The sequence below is a fragment of the Ambystoma mexicanum genome, chromosome 13 (assembly GCF_040938575.1).
Source record: "Ambystoma mexicanum isolate Mex_15411 chromosome 13, UKY_AmexF1_1, whole genome shotgun sequence".
Lineage (NCBI taxonomy): Eukaryota > Metazoa > Chordata > Amphibia > Caudata > Ambystomatidae > Ambystoma > Ambystoma mexicanum.
The window spans coordinates 175,460,455-175,475,580 of NC_090938.1; the positions used below are offsets into that span (position 1 = coordinate 175,460,455).

At 45.9% G+C, this 15,126-nt stretch overlaps 1 protein-coding gene across 3 annotated transcripts; it reads left to right on the forward strand.

Annotated features, from left to right (window-relative positions):
• The first annotated feature begins 7,112 nt into the window (after window positions 1-7,112).
• SRSF3 (serine and arginine rich splicing factor 3) lies at window positions 7,113-13,748 on the forward strand. Of its 3 annotated transcripts, XR_011282924.1 has the most exons (8): window positions 7,113-7,240; window positions 8,515-8,601; window positions 9,391-9,598; window positions 9,747-9,893; window positions 10,614-11,067; window positions 11,643-11,681; window positions 12,347-12,433; window positions 13,098-13,748. XR_011282924.1 is itself a non-coding variant. In XM_069633556.1 (7 exons), exons 2-7 carry the CDS (start codon window positions 8,535-8,537, stop codon window positions 13,123-13,125), a joined length of 576 nt encoding a protein of 191 aa, XP_069489657.1. In that variant the 5' UTR covers window positions 7,113-7,240; window positions 8,515-8,534; the 3' UTR covers window positions 13,126-13,748. The 3 variants fall into 3 exon arrangements, 2 of the variants coding, with proteins under 2 accessions (XP_069489657.1, XP_069489658.1); XM_069633556.1 differs by lacking the exon at window positions 10,614-11,067; XM_069633557.1 differs by lacking the exons at window positions 8,515-8,601; window positions 10,614-11,067.
• Window positions 13,749-15,126: the final 1,378 nt, after the last annotated feature.

A 15,126-nucleotide genomic window follows, 5' to 3' on the forward strand; every position in this document is an offset into this window, starting at 1 on the left:
TGGAAATTGGAACTATACCGCTTCCTCAGAAACTTCCGGGTAACACCCCACGCATCGACTGGCACCCCTCTGACAGACCTCATGTTTTGGACAGTGGTACACTCATCCATAATGCACCACCGCGGCAAAGGGGCGGAGAGATTGGACAGCTGTTGCAGTTACACAAAGGGAGTCTGATCAAATGAACAGATGAATGCCACACAACAGGCTAAGTGGTCCCACCGCAAGGCCGGCGATCAGGTGCTGATACCCCAGAATGCGTCAAGAGCCAAACTATTGAGCCCTTTCCACACCACCCCCTGGACGGTGACTCGACAGAAAGGGACCATGGTATCGGTGTTAAAGATTCCAATCGGGCGTTACACACTTGACCAGGACACTTGGTCTTAGCCTGTGATGTGGTGCTCAATAGGAATGTTTTTTCTTTAATTTCAACTAATTAAAATTGAGCTGATACCGACCCATCTCACGCCCCTTTTTACAAATCCCCTGGGTCACAATGGACCATGAACCACGCCGGTTGGTGAAAATACAATATGTCTTTATTTTTAAAATTCACAAAAATCACACACATTTTTATATTGGGCAGCAATCATCAATGGATTGATAATGGCAATGGAAATGGAAGCAATGCACTTGGTTAACCTTCTAGTAGAACATATCCAAAGCACATGTGATTAGGAACACTTTTTGAATTAGGATAGATAGCACCCAAGGTAACGTTTCCCCCTGCAACATGTTCCCTCAACCCCCAAATAAACAAATTCTGAGTGGATAGAAAGAAGTAGCAGGTAGTCAGGGATAAGAGGCAGCAAACAGATTTAAAATCCGACCTTCCCTCACAAAATAAGAGGCAAAAACCCTTTTCAAAGGCCTAAAATGACACTCAGATTTTGACAAATAATTAATTATATGTGTGTTTAAATAAGGATATACACATGTTTTATCACAGTATCAGGGATGTTATATCACTAACACCAATCAGGCAAAGTATCACAAAAGCAGACAGTTCACAAAACGAGTTAAAATTGAAAACCCAGTGTAGCCGAATTCACACTAGGAAAAGTTACATTTTTTCTAGTTTGCAGTTTTAAATGCCAAACCGTTTTTTCCAAAAAAACGGGTGAAAAACACTGAATCGGAATGCGGTTTTTGGGCAGGGTGATAGATGCACTGCACAGGGACAATACAGAAGTCAAAGGAGGGCTATAGCTTGTGAATTGAGAGGGATTTGGATGGTAGAATAAGGTTCATTTTTAGGAAAATAGAGCAGTGAAAAAGAGAAAATCGGCTTTACATTTTGCTTAAACTAAATTATTTAGACTATATTGTTAAAGAAAGCCATGGTACGTTCAAAGATTGATTTGCGACGTCAACCTTTTCCCGCCGGGTTCTGATCTACGTGGGAATTAATTTAAATTACTCCAAATATTACTAATGAGTTACCAGATGAGATGAAGGAAAGAATTGCGCTAACACTAGGAAACAAGAACAGGGTGCACAGAAAATTAGAACAGTCTAGACAAGTTATCAGGGTATGAATAGGGTTTCTTAGAGAGTGGCACAATGACAAAAGTCAAGATGGGGTAGACTATGGGCCTCATTACGTGGTCGGCGGTAAGTGGTTAACGGCGCCGGTAAAGGTGCCGGAGCCGTTAACCCCATACCGCCCTATTACGAGGGCCGCTCGCAGGACCTGCTCTGGACGTCTGGTTTTACCAGACGTCCTTAGCGAGTCCCACGAGTGGCCCAGCATGCTAACAACAGGCCCGTCATTAACGCCCGTTGTTAGCATGCTCCCCATTTCCATTGAGCCCTATGGGGGCTCAAATGGGAATGGTCCAGGTCCGGGTTCCCTGAATGGGGAAATACCTGGCCCTCCAAGGTCGGAATGGCCCGGTATTTCCCCATTCAGGGACCACGGACCCGGACCCGAGTTTGGAGGCAGCCATGCCCTTATTAAGGGCATGGCTGCCTCCAAACTCGTAATGAGGCCCTATGTGTTATGGGATGGGGGATACTCACAGTCCGCTCTTAGATTTGGTATTAGGAACAGTCACCCGGGTTCTGCTCTTCAGGGCTTGGGTCACCGGGTAGCTGCAGACTCTCCTAGCAGAACAACAGCTGGGCCTTTCTGGTCACCGGATACAAGGACAGCTGGATGGCGGGATTGCAGTGGGCATGCAGTTAGTGGACAAAAAGCTAGGCTGGTCTCAGACTGCTTCCCAAAAGAATACCACAGCTTCCCCCTTTTGTTTTGGGGATTTTTAGTGGGATTTCTGGATTGAGGCCTTGCTGGGATGGTCAGAAATGCTTTGGCCTTGCAGTGGAATCTGGAATCAGCTATGCTTTGGCTTTGCAGTGGGATCTGTAATCTGGCAAGATGAATGTAGAAGATCAGGAACGCAGGCGCAGGAAATTCAGGAAAGCGTGTGTATCCAGAGTTCTGTCAGCCACCCCTTTTATAGAGCATGGTGACATCATAGAATTATATGGTAGGGCAGGTTTAGCTAAGCACGCCTCTGAACAACTGGATTGGTCAGGGGTGATAGCTACCGCCTTCCTCCTAGCTGGTTGGGTTTCAAGGGCATGATGTCAAATTTATGATGTGAGTTTTACAGTGTCCAGAACCTCCCACAGTTACTTTAGCTAAAATCCAGCATTGCCATAAATGGCACATTTGTACAGTTGAAGCATCTTAACTAATTACATAACCAGGTTACATATTTTATGCAGAACATGTCACCCCACACTCCAGTTTGTGGGACCTTGTTTCGCCCTTCTGATCATTTTTAGTGTGAAATATTCGGCCTAAAATTCTATAACTTTGTACATGTATATGGATTATCATTAGGCATATCAGTATTGATTTTTACATTGGCATCCTGTGTATAGGCGCGTTATAAATGCCATATCATATCATATCATCATGTGCACTTCCTCTGTATACCCAATTCTTTGCCATTTCTGTTCCCAAGTTGGCAGTGAAGGCAAAAACGTCTTAAATTAAAACCCACAAAATTACATTAAAACTGTCAATTTTTTACATTCTGGCAAATTTCTGTTGCAATAATAACGTCTAAAAGTTTCTTAATAAAATACTCTTTTGAAACAAATAGGTATCCTTTGTCATTCACTGGAAATATTTTTTCTCTTCAGATACCCCCAACTGTCAATTCAGCCCAGTGTGGGATGGGGGTTTCCCAGTTTGATTTAATGTTTATGGCCCCCTCCACTTCACAGGGTGGTGTCCCAGAACTTCCATTGAAAGAGGCCTCAGCCCTGACAAAAGTCTGCCCAGGTAGCAATAATCATTTGTGTGTTCTAGCATCTTGTGATGGTGAAGAAGTGGCCACCACCCGAGATAATGTGTGAAGGGAGGCTACGGAACAGAACAGCAGGGAGGGGTGTAAGCCAACGGAACAAATAATGCTACCCTTGAGTGAAGCAAGTGAAATAAAACACATAGGGACTACATATCCCAGAATGCCCCACCAAATACGGCATCAGTATAAAAGTCAGAATAGGGGGGGAAAATAAGCAAGGAAGATGGGCAAACACGCTTCCCTATTCAGGCAGACCCCCACAGTCAGTGACTAAAACCAAGGCTAACACCTCGAGGGCTGAGAGGGGAAGAGGAGGGAAATTAGCAGCAGGTGTGGGGAAACCGTTGCTGGGAACACCCGGCGGTAATCACTGGGGAGGAGGGGCACCTGGGTTAAAAGCATCACCAAAGCACTCAGAGGGGGTCTTGTCTTGCAGGAGTGGAAGGAGGCTGACAGAGCTGCCCCGGAGTGGAGCGAGACCAGTCCCGAGTACCAGTGGGCGTACTAGGGCGGAGAGAAAGAACCGCCGGAGAACGCCCTACCAGACCGGCGGTCAAAGTCGGCTGCGCAGCGGAGAAAGGCCCTGAAGGGAAAGGAACCTTAAGCAGCGTGAGGATGTACATGGGGAGGTGTCCGTTTGTTTTCATGTTTCTTCGAATTCTGGGGCCAGGCGGACCAGTGGGCTGAGTCTCGGAAAGCCTACAGCCGCAAGCCTGGTGAAAGCACTGAAGGAAGTGGGAGACATTTGCTTAAAAGAAATGGCCTTGCGAAGACCACGTTCAAGCTGTTACAAACTGTAAAGCTGCATTTACTTGAAGAGAGGAAGTCCTGTATTTTTGGTTTTACTTACAATAACGCGAAGACTGCTGAGCTGTGTAATAAAACCGTTGTTGAACACTTTATTGTCTCTGGCTCACTACTTAACACATCTAGAGTGAGGGGCCTTCTGTTGCTGGCAACCCCCAAGCAGAAACCTGTTTGGGTCTGATTTCCCCCATGTAGCCAATGCAATTTAATTTCTTATTTTATTTATTTTTGTTATAAATCAGAATAAAGCCTGTTGAATAAGACCCTGTGACTTCCGACATTGTTTTGTAGCCAGAGATAGTTTCTTGTATGCAGCAATTTGTTTAAACACAGATGCACTGAAATTGACATAGGCCCAGAGAGCCAGGGCCTCTTTGACGCATTGATCTTTGAAATGTTGTAGTCCAAAAGTAAAGTGTTTCCCGTGTAGCTGAAGTAAAGCTTCTTTTGATTTCTTCAGACCTGAACAACAGCCTGTCCTACAGGAACACTGTCCTACACGAACACTGCTCTTGTCTGCTGGAGCACAATGTGAAGGTGGACTTTGAGTTTGCAGCAAAGCAGCATTGCTTTTTCACTCCCCTTCTTGTGTACATGTAAGAGCACACTGGGAGGCTTTCTCAGTGAGCCCCCTTGTTCCATCCTGCCCAATATGTGCTTGGCAAGATGGTGCAGCCATCTTTTTGTAGTTGCAAGACGCAGTTTTGCTGTGAGGCATTGGTGCTCACAGGAGCCAGTGCAGCCATTTTGCTGCTTCTGCTGAAGTGCAGCTTGATTATGGAAGGGAGTAAGGCTGAGTGGGTAAATATATCCCACAACGGCTAGACAAGGCAGCGAATCGATAACAAGGAATGCATCATGGTTCAAGAGGATCCCAGCGACACTATGGAGAGAAAACCCTGGACCAACCCGACTGGAGGGTGTCGGAAGGAGAAAAGACAATCGTAGAAAGTCAAGAGGAAGGATGGGGCACACCCCCGGCCCAGAAGGCTTGGGAGGAAGGAACAGAGAGACTTTTCCTGCCTCCAGAGGAATCCCAGTCGACCAGCACTTCTCCAGGGACAGTGGGTCTGCAGCATGACAGGTACCACCTGAGGAAGGTGTTGAGGACCCAAGGGAAACTAAGTGACTATGGGCCTCATCACGAGTTTGCCGGTCCGGGTACAGCGGTACCGGTAAGCTTACAGTTACCGTTAAATCCGGACCGGCAAACTCCGAGTTGTGCTCGCGGGTGCCTTTCATTCCGCCAGGTCTGACCTAGCGGAATGAAAGGCACCTGTGGGCACAGCATTTCGGATGCAAAGGCACCGTTGATTCCTGGTATGATTTCTTGGGTCACGTATGTTTTCAATCTTGCCTTAAACCCTATAGAGCTTAAACAGGCTATTGCTATCCCCCGTCTTAGAAATCTGTCACTGGATGCGTCGGTTCTGACTAAATTCCAGCCTATTTCTCTTCTTCCCTTTTTCATGAAATTGTTGAACTCGTTGGTGTCTCCCCTTCTGTCCTCTTTTCTTGAAAAACTCTGCCTTTTTTTTACCCCTTTCAGTCAGGCTTCAGCCAGCACAGGGAAAAGAGAGTGCCCGAGTGCATGTAGTTCATGATCTGGTCATGCTGGTTGACCGGGGTGGGGTGGTAGCTATGATACTGTTAGATATGCCTGTGGCATTTTTGACCACTGCATCCTGTTGTCCCGCCTGGCCTCAGCAGGCCTATATGGTCCCTTGCTGGCCTTGTTTACCACTTTCCTGGCTGACAGGGGCAAACATCTTTCTCTTTCTCCTTTTTCTTCCTTTTCTCAAGAACTTGCCCTGTGTGATCTTCCCATTCCCATGATAGTGGTTATGAATTTAGGGGTCTTTCTCTCTTTTCGGCGTGTCTGATAGTCTCTTCGTTACTTTCGGCCTGCTGGTGCGGGACGGAAGGCCTTTGTGGTTTCCATTAGCCGGTGGATCCGTGCTGTTGTCTCCATGGCCTATGTGGCTTCTGGCCTGCTCACGTTCTGGGTCTGCTAGGGGGGTTTCCCTACAAGAGGTTTGTAGGACGGCCACCTGGTCAGATCAGAGCACCTTTGTCAACTACTCTCGGTTGAGTGTCTTCCGCTCTGGGGATGGTTCCTTACCGTTAATCTTCATTACTCCTAGTCCTACTTTTCCTCATCACAGTACTGACAACCCTCCTCTCCCTCCCTGCAAGTGGGGGTAGCGGTGGTGGGGTCCAGTGCTCTGGCTTGGATATGTTAAACTGGATGTCTGCTAAGGGGAGGAGTTATACGAAATAAAAGAAAGTACTGTGTCAGAGGCTTCATGAGGCAAGTACTGCGACGAGGAAGAATAGGACTAGGAATAAAGAAGATTACCTGCAAGTAATCAGAGCATTACCCCCAAGTCCCTCTTCTTTGTATCAGACACATTTCTTGGTTAAAATTGTTTTATGTTGCGATGAGAAACTTGCCATTATCAGTCTGCCATTTCACTGGACAGCAAAACAAAACATTGAGAGGGAGTCAGCGAACGGGGCGCTAACACGTACAAAGAAGTTCCATGATAAGGGAAGACGCTATCGACGCGCTTTAATTGCAAAGCGCCCGACATTTTAGAAAAAGGAGGCTTCCTGGTTCATGCTTAAATATTGTTTGCTCGTATACTAATCGAAATCACAACTTTTCATTTTACAAAGCAATTCATAGGTACTTAAACCAAACAACAAATACCTATACAACTATTTTTGCAATTACAAAGTGCAAAGTGTATAGCTTCATAGCTTAATTTTACAATCAGATAATAAACTACACACATGAAGATTGCATCACGTATAAAGGCTAAGTCAACCAAAAGGAAAAATCTTAGCAGTGGAGCCATTTTCTGTGTTTCCACATTGACGCTAACGGCCACCTTTGTCTCCAGGTACTATTGGGCGGGACAAAGTTACGCAGCCTCTTCAAAACGTGTGAGTGGATTGGCAAGTGTCTGTGTGACGCAAGAAGGTGCCGTTTATAGTCCTAGTCCTGCGGTAGACAGAGGCCATTTTGTTGTCGGAGCGGAGCAGAAGTGGCCGCAGCGGTTGAAGATCAGAGAAACTGGTGGCCTGAACCTACTACGAAGCAGGTAGTTATATCGCGTGAGTCGTTCGCGCGGGAGAGTTTACTACGATGCTTTACTACAGTGCTTTGGCTGCATGCCTGTTCGCTACTATCTGCGCCATTCCTTAGACCATCTTGTTGCCGCCATTTTGTATAGGAGTTTGCAGACGCCATTTCAGGCATCTCCCAAAAAAACGTTCTTATCCTTACAGACAGAACGCATAAGCGTGTGAGATCTATTATAATTAGACGGCGATAACGGACTATATCAGCCCGGCAGGCGAGTGAACGTTCGGCGCAGTATTGCGCCCAGTTGATAGAATAGTAGGATGCACGTCTTCGTCTATTGGCGCCCTCCCTGCTATCTACCGTGGCCGTTTGTGTCAGTGCAACTTGCCAACTACTGGGTGGGGGTTTAGTATGGTCACTGGCGGCAAAATCGCATCGCGCGGTATATCGCGATTGCCCCCACGGTAAGCAGTAATTGGTAGGCCGTTAAACGCCGTGATTTGGTGTGTTACCGTGGCCTTGCAGTGTCTTGCATCTAGAAGTGGTTTGAACCCGGTAGCGCGGTAATTCGTACTATGAATAAAACTCGGGGATGACCCTCTTATCAGGATGGGGACTCTTTTGTGGGTGGCTTTTTCTTACCTGGCTTGCGGTTAAGGACATGATGGCACGCACTCCCTTAGTAAGGGATTAGTCTACAACGAGGAGTGCTGCGCACGTTTATCGTGATTTTCTGTGGTTTGTTGGCCCGCGGCTCAAATGTTTAGCCTCTGAATGCGCCTTCCTCTTCTGGCGTTACGTTACCATGCAGAGTCGGGTCGTCTTGATCCAGGTGCTCTTGCATCCACAGTATAGTACATGGATGCACTTAAACCTCGCCCTCCTCTGTACCCTCGCGCTCCTTTGTGCTCAGTGCAGTTTGTCTGCGTGGGCAGGCCTTCTTCTGCTTTTGTCCTTCGGAGCATACGCGCATTGAACCAAACCTCACGCATGTTCGTGCATTTATTAATCGATCTGGCATCTCCGCGAATCAGGTTCATACATGGCTTGGTTTGTTAGTTATTCGCTTGTATTAAGTACTATTTGTGGCAGCGCGGAGTAGATTCCCATGTCCGTTGTGCGCACGAGCGCGACGTTGCCCATTATGGCTTGCCTGTGGCGATAAGTCTGCTTTTTTTTGTGTGCAACGTATGTAAATGCATAAGCAGCATTTGGTTGGATTTCTGACCCTTGTACTAAACATCATAAACGTTTGACTGTATTTATGAAGCCTTCCTTCTTTCCTTTAAGTGGTATACCGGAACCGAGCAATGGTTTATCCAGTCCGGTATCCTGCCTCCGGCAGTAGGAAAGCAACCGATACTTCTTCAGAGGAAGGTGATAATTTTATTATTTTTCTTTACCTTCCTTATCCGTATGGTTTGTCTGCGACGCTCCGAAGCCCGAGTTAAGCAATTAGATGGCAGCCCATTCGATTGTCTTCATAGTCGCATTCTTTTTTTTGTTTTACACTGCTGCTGAACTTGAACTGCATAACTTGAGTGTCAGGGACGTTTTATGGTGAATCTTCAGTTTGGAAGTAACTCTTTGGGAATTAAAATGCTCCGAGCTTTCTCTTGGCAGCCTACTACGAAACTAGTTTCCCCCATTAGTCTCCATTGCAGTTTCTGTAACATTTAGTGACGATACTTGTGGCATGATTATCAAAGCTTTCTTCCGTCTGACCTCACCAGCGAGGTTACAGCCCACTATGTGCTTCAGTGACCAGTTAATTGGATGGGGGACAATTGCCAAGTATTTCAAGCGTTACTAGCATAGGTCCTTGAACGGATGCGAATGTTAAAATCAACATGTTCTAGTGCACATGTTGTATTGCAACGCACACACCTTGGACATCCAAAAGTGAATTTTAGTAACCTGGCCAGCTTTATATACAAGGCGAATCTACTAGATACTAAGCTTGATCACCTCCGAGTGCCCCATTAACGCATTTTCTAAAACACTTTTTTTTCTTTGATTTGAAATGGGCCCCCCACCACCACTATGCTGCATTTACCTGGTACATAACCCAATAAGCGGTGGCGGCTGTTCCTGAATGGAACAGTAAGACCTTTTTTGGCTGTGCAAATTGTTTACATCAGATAACCGATTATACTTTTGTTTCAGCCATGCATCGGGACACTTGCCCACTCGACTGCAAGGTCTATGTTGGCAACCTTGGGAATAATGGGAACAAGACTGAACTGGAGCGTGCTTTTGGATACTATGGGCCTTTACGCAGTGTTTGGGTTGCACGAAACCCGCCAGGTTTTGCCTTTGTTGAGTTTGAAGATCCACGAGATGCCGCCGATGCTGTAAGGGAGCTGGATGGAAGGCAAGTAGTTGTATTGGTAATTTGTAATGGGTGTTAATACTTAAGCCCCCTATTGTATGAATAGTTCACCCGTTACATGAAAGCCCATACAGACGTGTAATATCCATTTTTGTACTTTCCCTCCTAACGGGTTTTTTTTTCTCAACAGAACGCTATGTGGCTGTCGTGTAAGGGTAGAGTTGTCAAACGGAGAGAAGCGCAGCAGAAATCGTGGTCCACCTCCGTCGTGGGGTGGAGGAAGACGCCCACGAGAGGATTACAGAGGTCGAAGAAGCAGCCCACCGCCTCGTCGCAGGTATCTTGGAAATGGGTGTCCGTTGCCTGATGCATTTCTGCCCCCTTTGTAACTTGTGGTCAAGATGGGCTGAGTTTGGTAGATGGGTTACGCCTCCAAGTTGATTGTTGAGGCAGATGGTAATATGGCCACCCTGATCCTATAAAGTAGTTACGTTACTAGGCGTGACATTCTGTTTCGTCATGTCCTTCCACCTAGTTATTTTCGGATCGTCCAATTTTGACTATATAATCTCGTTCTCTGAGAATGTATAGCTTGGCCCATCATCCCCATTCAAGTTATGGCATAAGCTTGGTAGACTGGGCAGCTGATTATTCTCAATTGGGGCAATAACGTAACGGGGCCTTGTGATACTGCTAGCCTGGTAATTACCGGGATACCCTAGTACTACCGCTTGTGATATTGCTAATGCCGGCATTCCCTAGTACAGCGGTAATTGATGAAACGTTTTGTCGCTGTCCTGTTGAGCCAGGTGCGCTTTGTCCCTCTTCACAAATTTAACTACAACATGGTTTCTGCGTGCCTAGCTTGCTTTGCGTACGGCAGGCTTGGGATTCCTTTTAACCCACTGAAACCTTTTAATTGTTGTAGAGAAAATATGCGTACTTCATGCCCATCGTATTAGGCGTATTGTTGGCTAATAGATGGTTGTACTGATGGCTTGTTTTCATTTTTTTGTGCTTTTGGTCCATCTATTAATAAAAATGAACCCCGTTACAGAGTCATCATCATGTCTCTTCTCACCACCCTCTGGGCCTACATTAGCCAGTCAACTAGCCCTTTCAGCGTCATGTGACCAGCGCGCCCCATTCTGCTTTGCTGGTGTCGTATCACATGACCCAGGCATGGCCAGTCGTCAGGTTGCACCGCCCTTTGGTTCCCGAGCATGCTGTTCTCAGCCTTCTCTCCAACATAAACCAAATCGGCAGCTGCCTCCTCGACCGCCCACACACTCCCGGCCAATCTGCTCAGCTGTATACTTTGCCAAATGTCTTCACAACATCTGCAGCAGCAGCCCTCGGCTAAAAAAAGCAGGAAAAATCCACAACACCACCCCCTTCGCCAACCAACTAAATACAACGCAACATCTGGCAATCCTTTTCAGCAAATTCTACCCGGCCGTCAGTCCGGCAGCCTCACCTCACCATTTCTAGCTTGTTGAAACCAAAAACTAGTAAGTTATTTCCTGCTTATACAGTTTACTGCTGGTTAAATTAAGTAAGCAGCTTATACGTAATTTCTCGAAGTCTGGCTGTGCATAATTAAATCGTACATCAATTTTGTCTGAACGGTCGCCAGCCTTTAAGGGTGATGGAGAAATCGGATTTCAATTTATTTGCATGTGAGAATTCTAAACTTACAACATTGTCGTCATGTTGTAAGACACTCTCACTTTTACATGGGGTTTACTAACTTGTTTACTACAAGGGAAGTTTTGGGAAGCTTGGACTGACCAAGATTCTGGTTTTAGAACTTTTAAAACACTAACCGCACATGTTGCAGTCATGCATTCACAATTCTATTTTTCATAAATGGATTTGTCGTAAGTTGGGCTACATTCTTCTATGTCGTATTTGGGTCTGGTGTAGTGGTGTGGTTAACCGCAATTGGAGTTTACCTAGCTTCCACGTGTTGGGCAATGCTTTTTCTTTTTAGGTTTGGTCATACACGTCTCAATGGTTCCCATAGTAGCTTAATTTGAAACTTCACCAATTTCCTTTTGTCTGATATTTACTATTTTGTTTTTAGGTCACCTCGACGCAGGAGCTTCTCACGAAGCCGTAGCAGGTTAGTGTTTGTCGTATGATACGAGTTTGAATGTGCACACAGGCTATGAAAAAACATGCCTGGAAATGGTTGGGACATTAGCCGTATATATTGCCGACTGTGTAAGGAAAAGATTCAATCTAAACTTAAGACCACCTAGTGATGTCTTGTTCGGCTACAAAAGAATTAAGGACGCTCCTTATGCAAGAAATGTTAAAGAAACATAGACACAGACCATTTGAAGAGTGGTGGAGTAGCTTACTGGTAGGATAGCAAGTTTCGATTACCCTGGCTCTCGTTAAATTAGTAATTGCCATTTTTGAGCTGTTGGAACATTGGCACGTAGACATGTAGACCGGGGGTGGGCTTCGTTAGGAGCCACGAGAACGCCACAGATGTGTGGTCTACACGTATGCGTGTGATGTGTTAACTACTGTGTAACCATAAAATAGCCAATACATAAAAAAATAACCGTAATATAGAGGCATATTGTGGGACAGTAATTTTGTCACTGGGTACAATTGGCAACTGGAAGTAGTCGTCCTTTCAGTGCCTCAGCTCTACTTAATTGCTACTTGTGTGCTGGTGCAAGCTAGTTCCAGGAGCAGGCGGTGTTTACTTGGTGCAAGAACTTGGCAAGCTGCGACGTTACTGTTTGTTTTCAATATTGGTTGCTTTGTTTTTAGGTCACTCTCCAGAGACCGTAGACGTGAAAGATCTTTATCCAGAGAGAGGAATCACAAGCCTTCACGTTCGTTCTCCAGGTCTAGAAGGTACGTATGCTTTCTAAAACGTTTTTTTTCCAGCTCCTGTTTTGCCCACGCCAAAAAGGCCTAAATGCTACTTTTCCCTCGTAACATTACGTTTAGTGCCATACTATGCTTCCTACCGCGACCCCGAATATGCCATTTTATCCATGTAGCGCTTTACTGCCCTCGGGCCGTTGAAAGAGTTTTAAGGGGGACGAGGCGGTTGGAGTGCCCCCTTTCTATTCCTACTTTGATATTTTTACGCCTGGGGGGGGGGGGGGGATGTATATTTTGACTAGTGTCGAGATTCGGGTCTTTATTGTGTGAAGTATGATGCCGAGCATCTGGGTACTGACTTTTTGGTGGGCCGTCATTAAGGTCTCGTATCGACTGTGGAAGCAAGTTGAATATATTTAAAGCTAAGTTTTGATAACCGGACAAAGAGTCCATTAGCGTAGGCCCTGGAATAGCGCACAGATATTGACCAACATTAATCCAATACCTTCACTGGTCTTGGCCTAACCTAAGCCCCTTTTGCCGAGATTTTCTGCTTATCTGGTGCTCTTCAGCCTAGTGTTCAATGGTATCTTGTATGGGGGAAATGTTTCCAGTTGGTTAGGCCGTCTCGAATCGCAGTGGACATGTCAGTACTATGAGGTAACTAAACATTGTTTTCCCTTTCTCCCAGCCGTTCTAGGTCAAATGAGAGAAAATAGTGCAGCAGCCTTCAGAAGGGAATGTACGGACCGAGCATTGCATTTTGGAAATGTTTTGTTTAGAGACTTCATTAGTAGCTTGGTGCATTTTTTAAAAATGTTTTAGCTGTATTTACTTTGTATTGTCTTGTAACCAGTGACCAGTGTAAAGATGTGAAATCTGTATATGGTTTTTGAGCAAAATTGTAAAACTAAACCTTGTTAAATTCTATTGAATACATGGGCATTCCGTTTGTTTTGCATAGACTTCAAATAAATATTAATTTTTGTATCAGTGCTTTGTTTTTGAAACTTGGGATGGTTTAGTGTAAACCGAGTACCCAAATGTTGTCTATGCAATGAATGGATGCTCGCATATGAAACAAGTAGGTACTGGAATCTTGACCACATTTAGTCTTTTTGGGTTCAGTTGTCATACTTTAGTTTGGAACATGTTACATTCATTCACTTTATTGGCCTTTGATCATGCAGTCTCTAGTAAATTAATCTGGCACATTTAGTTGTAAGTACCAAGCATCCACAGCAATTATCCGATGGATGAGTTACTGTCAGAAATTACTGTGCACGACTGTCACTTGTAAAATGTTCTGTACTTGGAATTAAAGTTTTGGTTACAAAATTCAGCAATATATGCCTGCTTTCATATTGGTTGGTAAAGATGTCTGGCCTTCAACCTCCACTGCTTCACAATGTCAGCAGGTTGGTTGCATTTCTAGTTTGGACTCTAGCGCCCTAGTCTCCTCTTGGCTTGGGTGGACCTGCAGATATGCACCCTACACCTTGAGTGTACCTAGGATCAAAATGCTGTTTTTTCACATTCCTGTGATGGACCATCTAAACCTTTATGCATGCTGCTAGACAATTGAACCAGCACCGGCCACCTGACCAGGGGAGAGGGGTGGGTAGAGGAGAGGAACTCCAGAACAGGACTGCTAGCCTTGGCCTGAAGCCCTGGGATCGTACCTTTCCAACTCCCAAATCTCTTCACTGTCTCCCTGTGGCTGCAAGGATTAAATTCAAAACCCTTAGCATTGGCCAAGGTTTTCTGGTGCCTAGGTACACAATACCTTGAACTCTCCATCCATGCATTCCTTCTATATCTTTGCTCCTTCACCTCCAGCTACCTCTGAGTCAGTTGCTTCTCCAAGCAATACGTTTGGGGGTAGATGGCTTTCCTCGGCTGGGGCCTCCCTTTGGAACAGCCTCTCTGAAACTTGAGGACAATCTTCGGTTCTGTCAGCGCTGATAACTTCCTTTGCTTCCGCCTTTGCTCTTTCTCTCTGCTTCGGCACCATGCACCTGGGTGCCCCTGATTCTGCCCAGATCACTTGACCTCCCAGCCACACCCGCGCTGCCTCCTGGCTCACCCTGCAGTCCCCTTCCAGCACTTCCAACACCTGTTGTCTACATCTCATTCTCGCACTTAACCACCTGCTGGCTGCACTACCTTTTCTATCATGTGTTGAGCATTTGCCCCTCGCTCTTCTGGAGGTGAGCCATGGCAGTGGTTGCAGGAGTAGAGCTGGGTTGCCACATACCATGATCCGTTAAGTTGAGAAGGTGGTTTCTAAACAGCCATAGGTCTACATTCAGGCAAGTGCTAGGTCAGGGGGTTGATCAGAGCTAGTCTTTGGAATTTTCAGGATGATTTGGGTGTCTACATAATTGCTGTAGCGCTATGGTTGAGTAGGGAGAGCTGTTGAGTTTCACCAGGAGTCTGGTGTTGGACATGAGCCTGTATGTAATTGGACAGTTGGATGGGGCGACTTTTTTTTTTCTCCTCAGAAGGGGTTTGATGTGTGCTACTTTGAAGGGGTCTGGGAAGGAGCCATGGGTGAAGGGGCAATTGAGTATGGATCTAACCTGTTCTTCGCTGTTGGAGAAGATGTGGGGAGGGGAGGTGGTCTGCTGCTGGGTCGTAAGTAGTTTATGGAATTTGTTGATCGGCGGTGGGGTGGGGGAGGTGTGATCTCTGGCTCTGGGAGTGAGTAAGCAGTGTGG

What these genes read in the sequence shown, in the direction of transcription:
- SRSF3 (XM_069633556.1), top strand. Translation starts at nt 8,535, where the DNA reads ATGGTTTATCCAGTCCGGTATCCTGCCTCCGGCAGTAGGAAAGCAACC. An exon ending in CGATACTTCTTCAGAGGAAG is followed by an intron (nt 8,602 to 9,390) that starts GTGATAATTTTA and finishes CTTTTGTTTCAG; the next exon opens with CCATGCATCGGGACACTTGC. An exon ending in GTAAGGGAGCTGGATGGAAG is followed by an intron (nt 9,599 to 9,746) that starts GCAAGTAGTTGT and finishes TTTTCTCAACAG; the next exon opens with AACGCTATGTGGCTGTCGTG.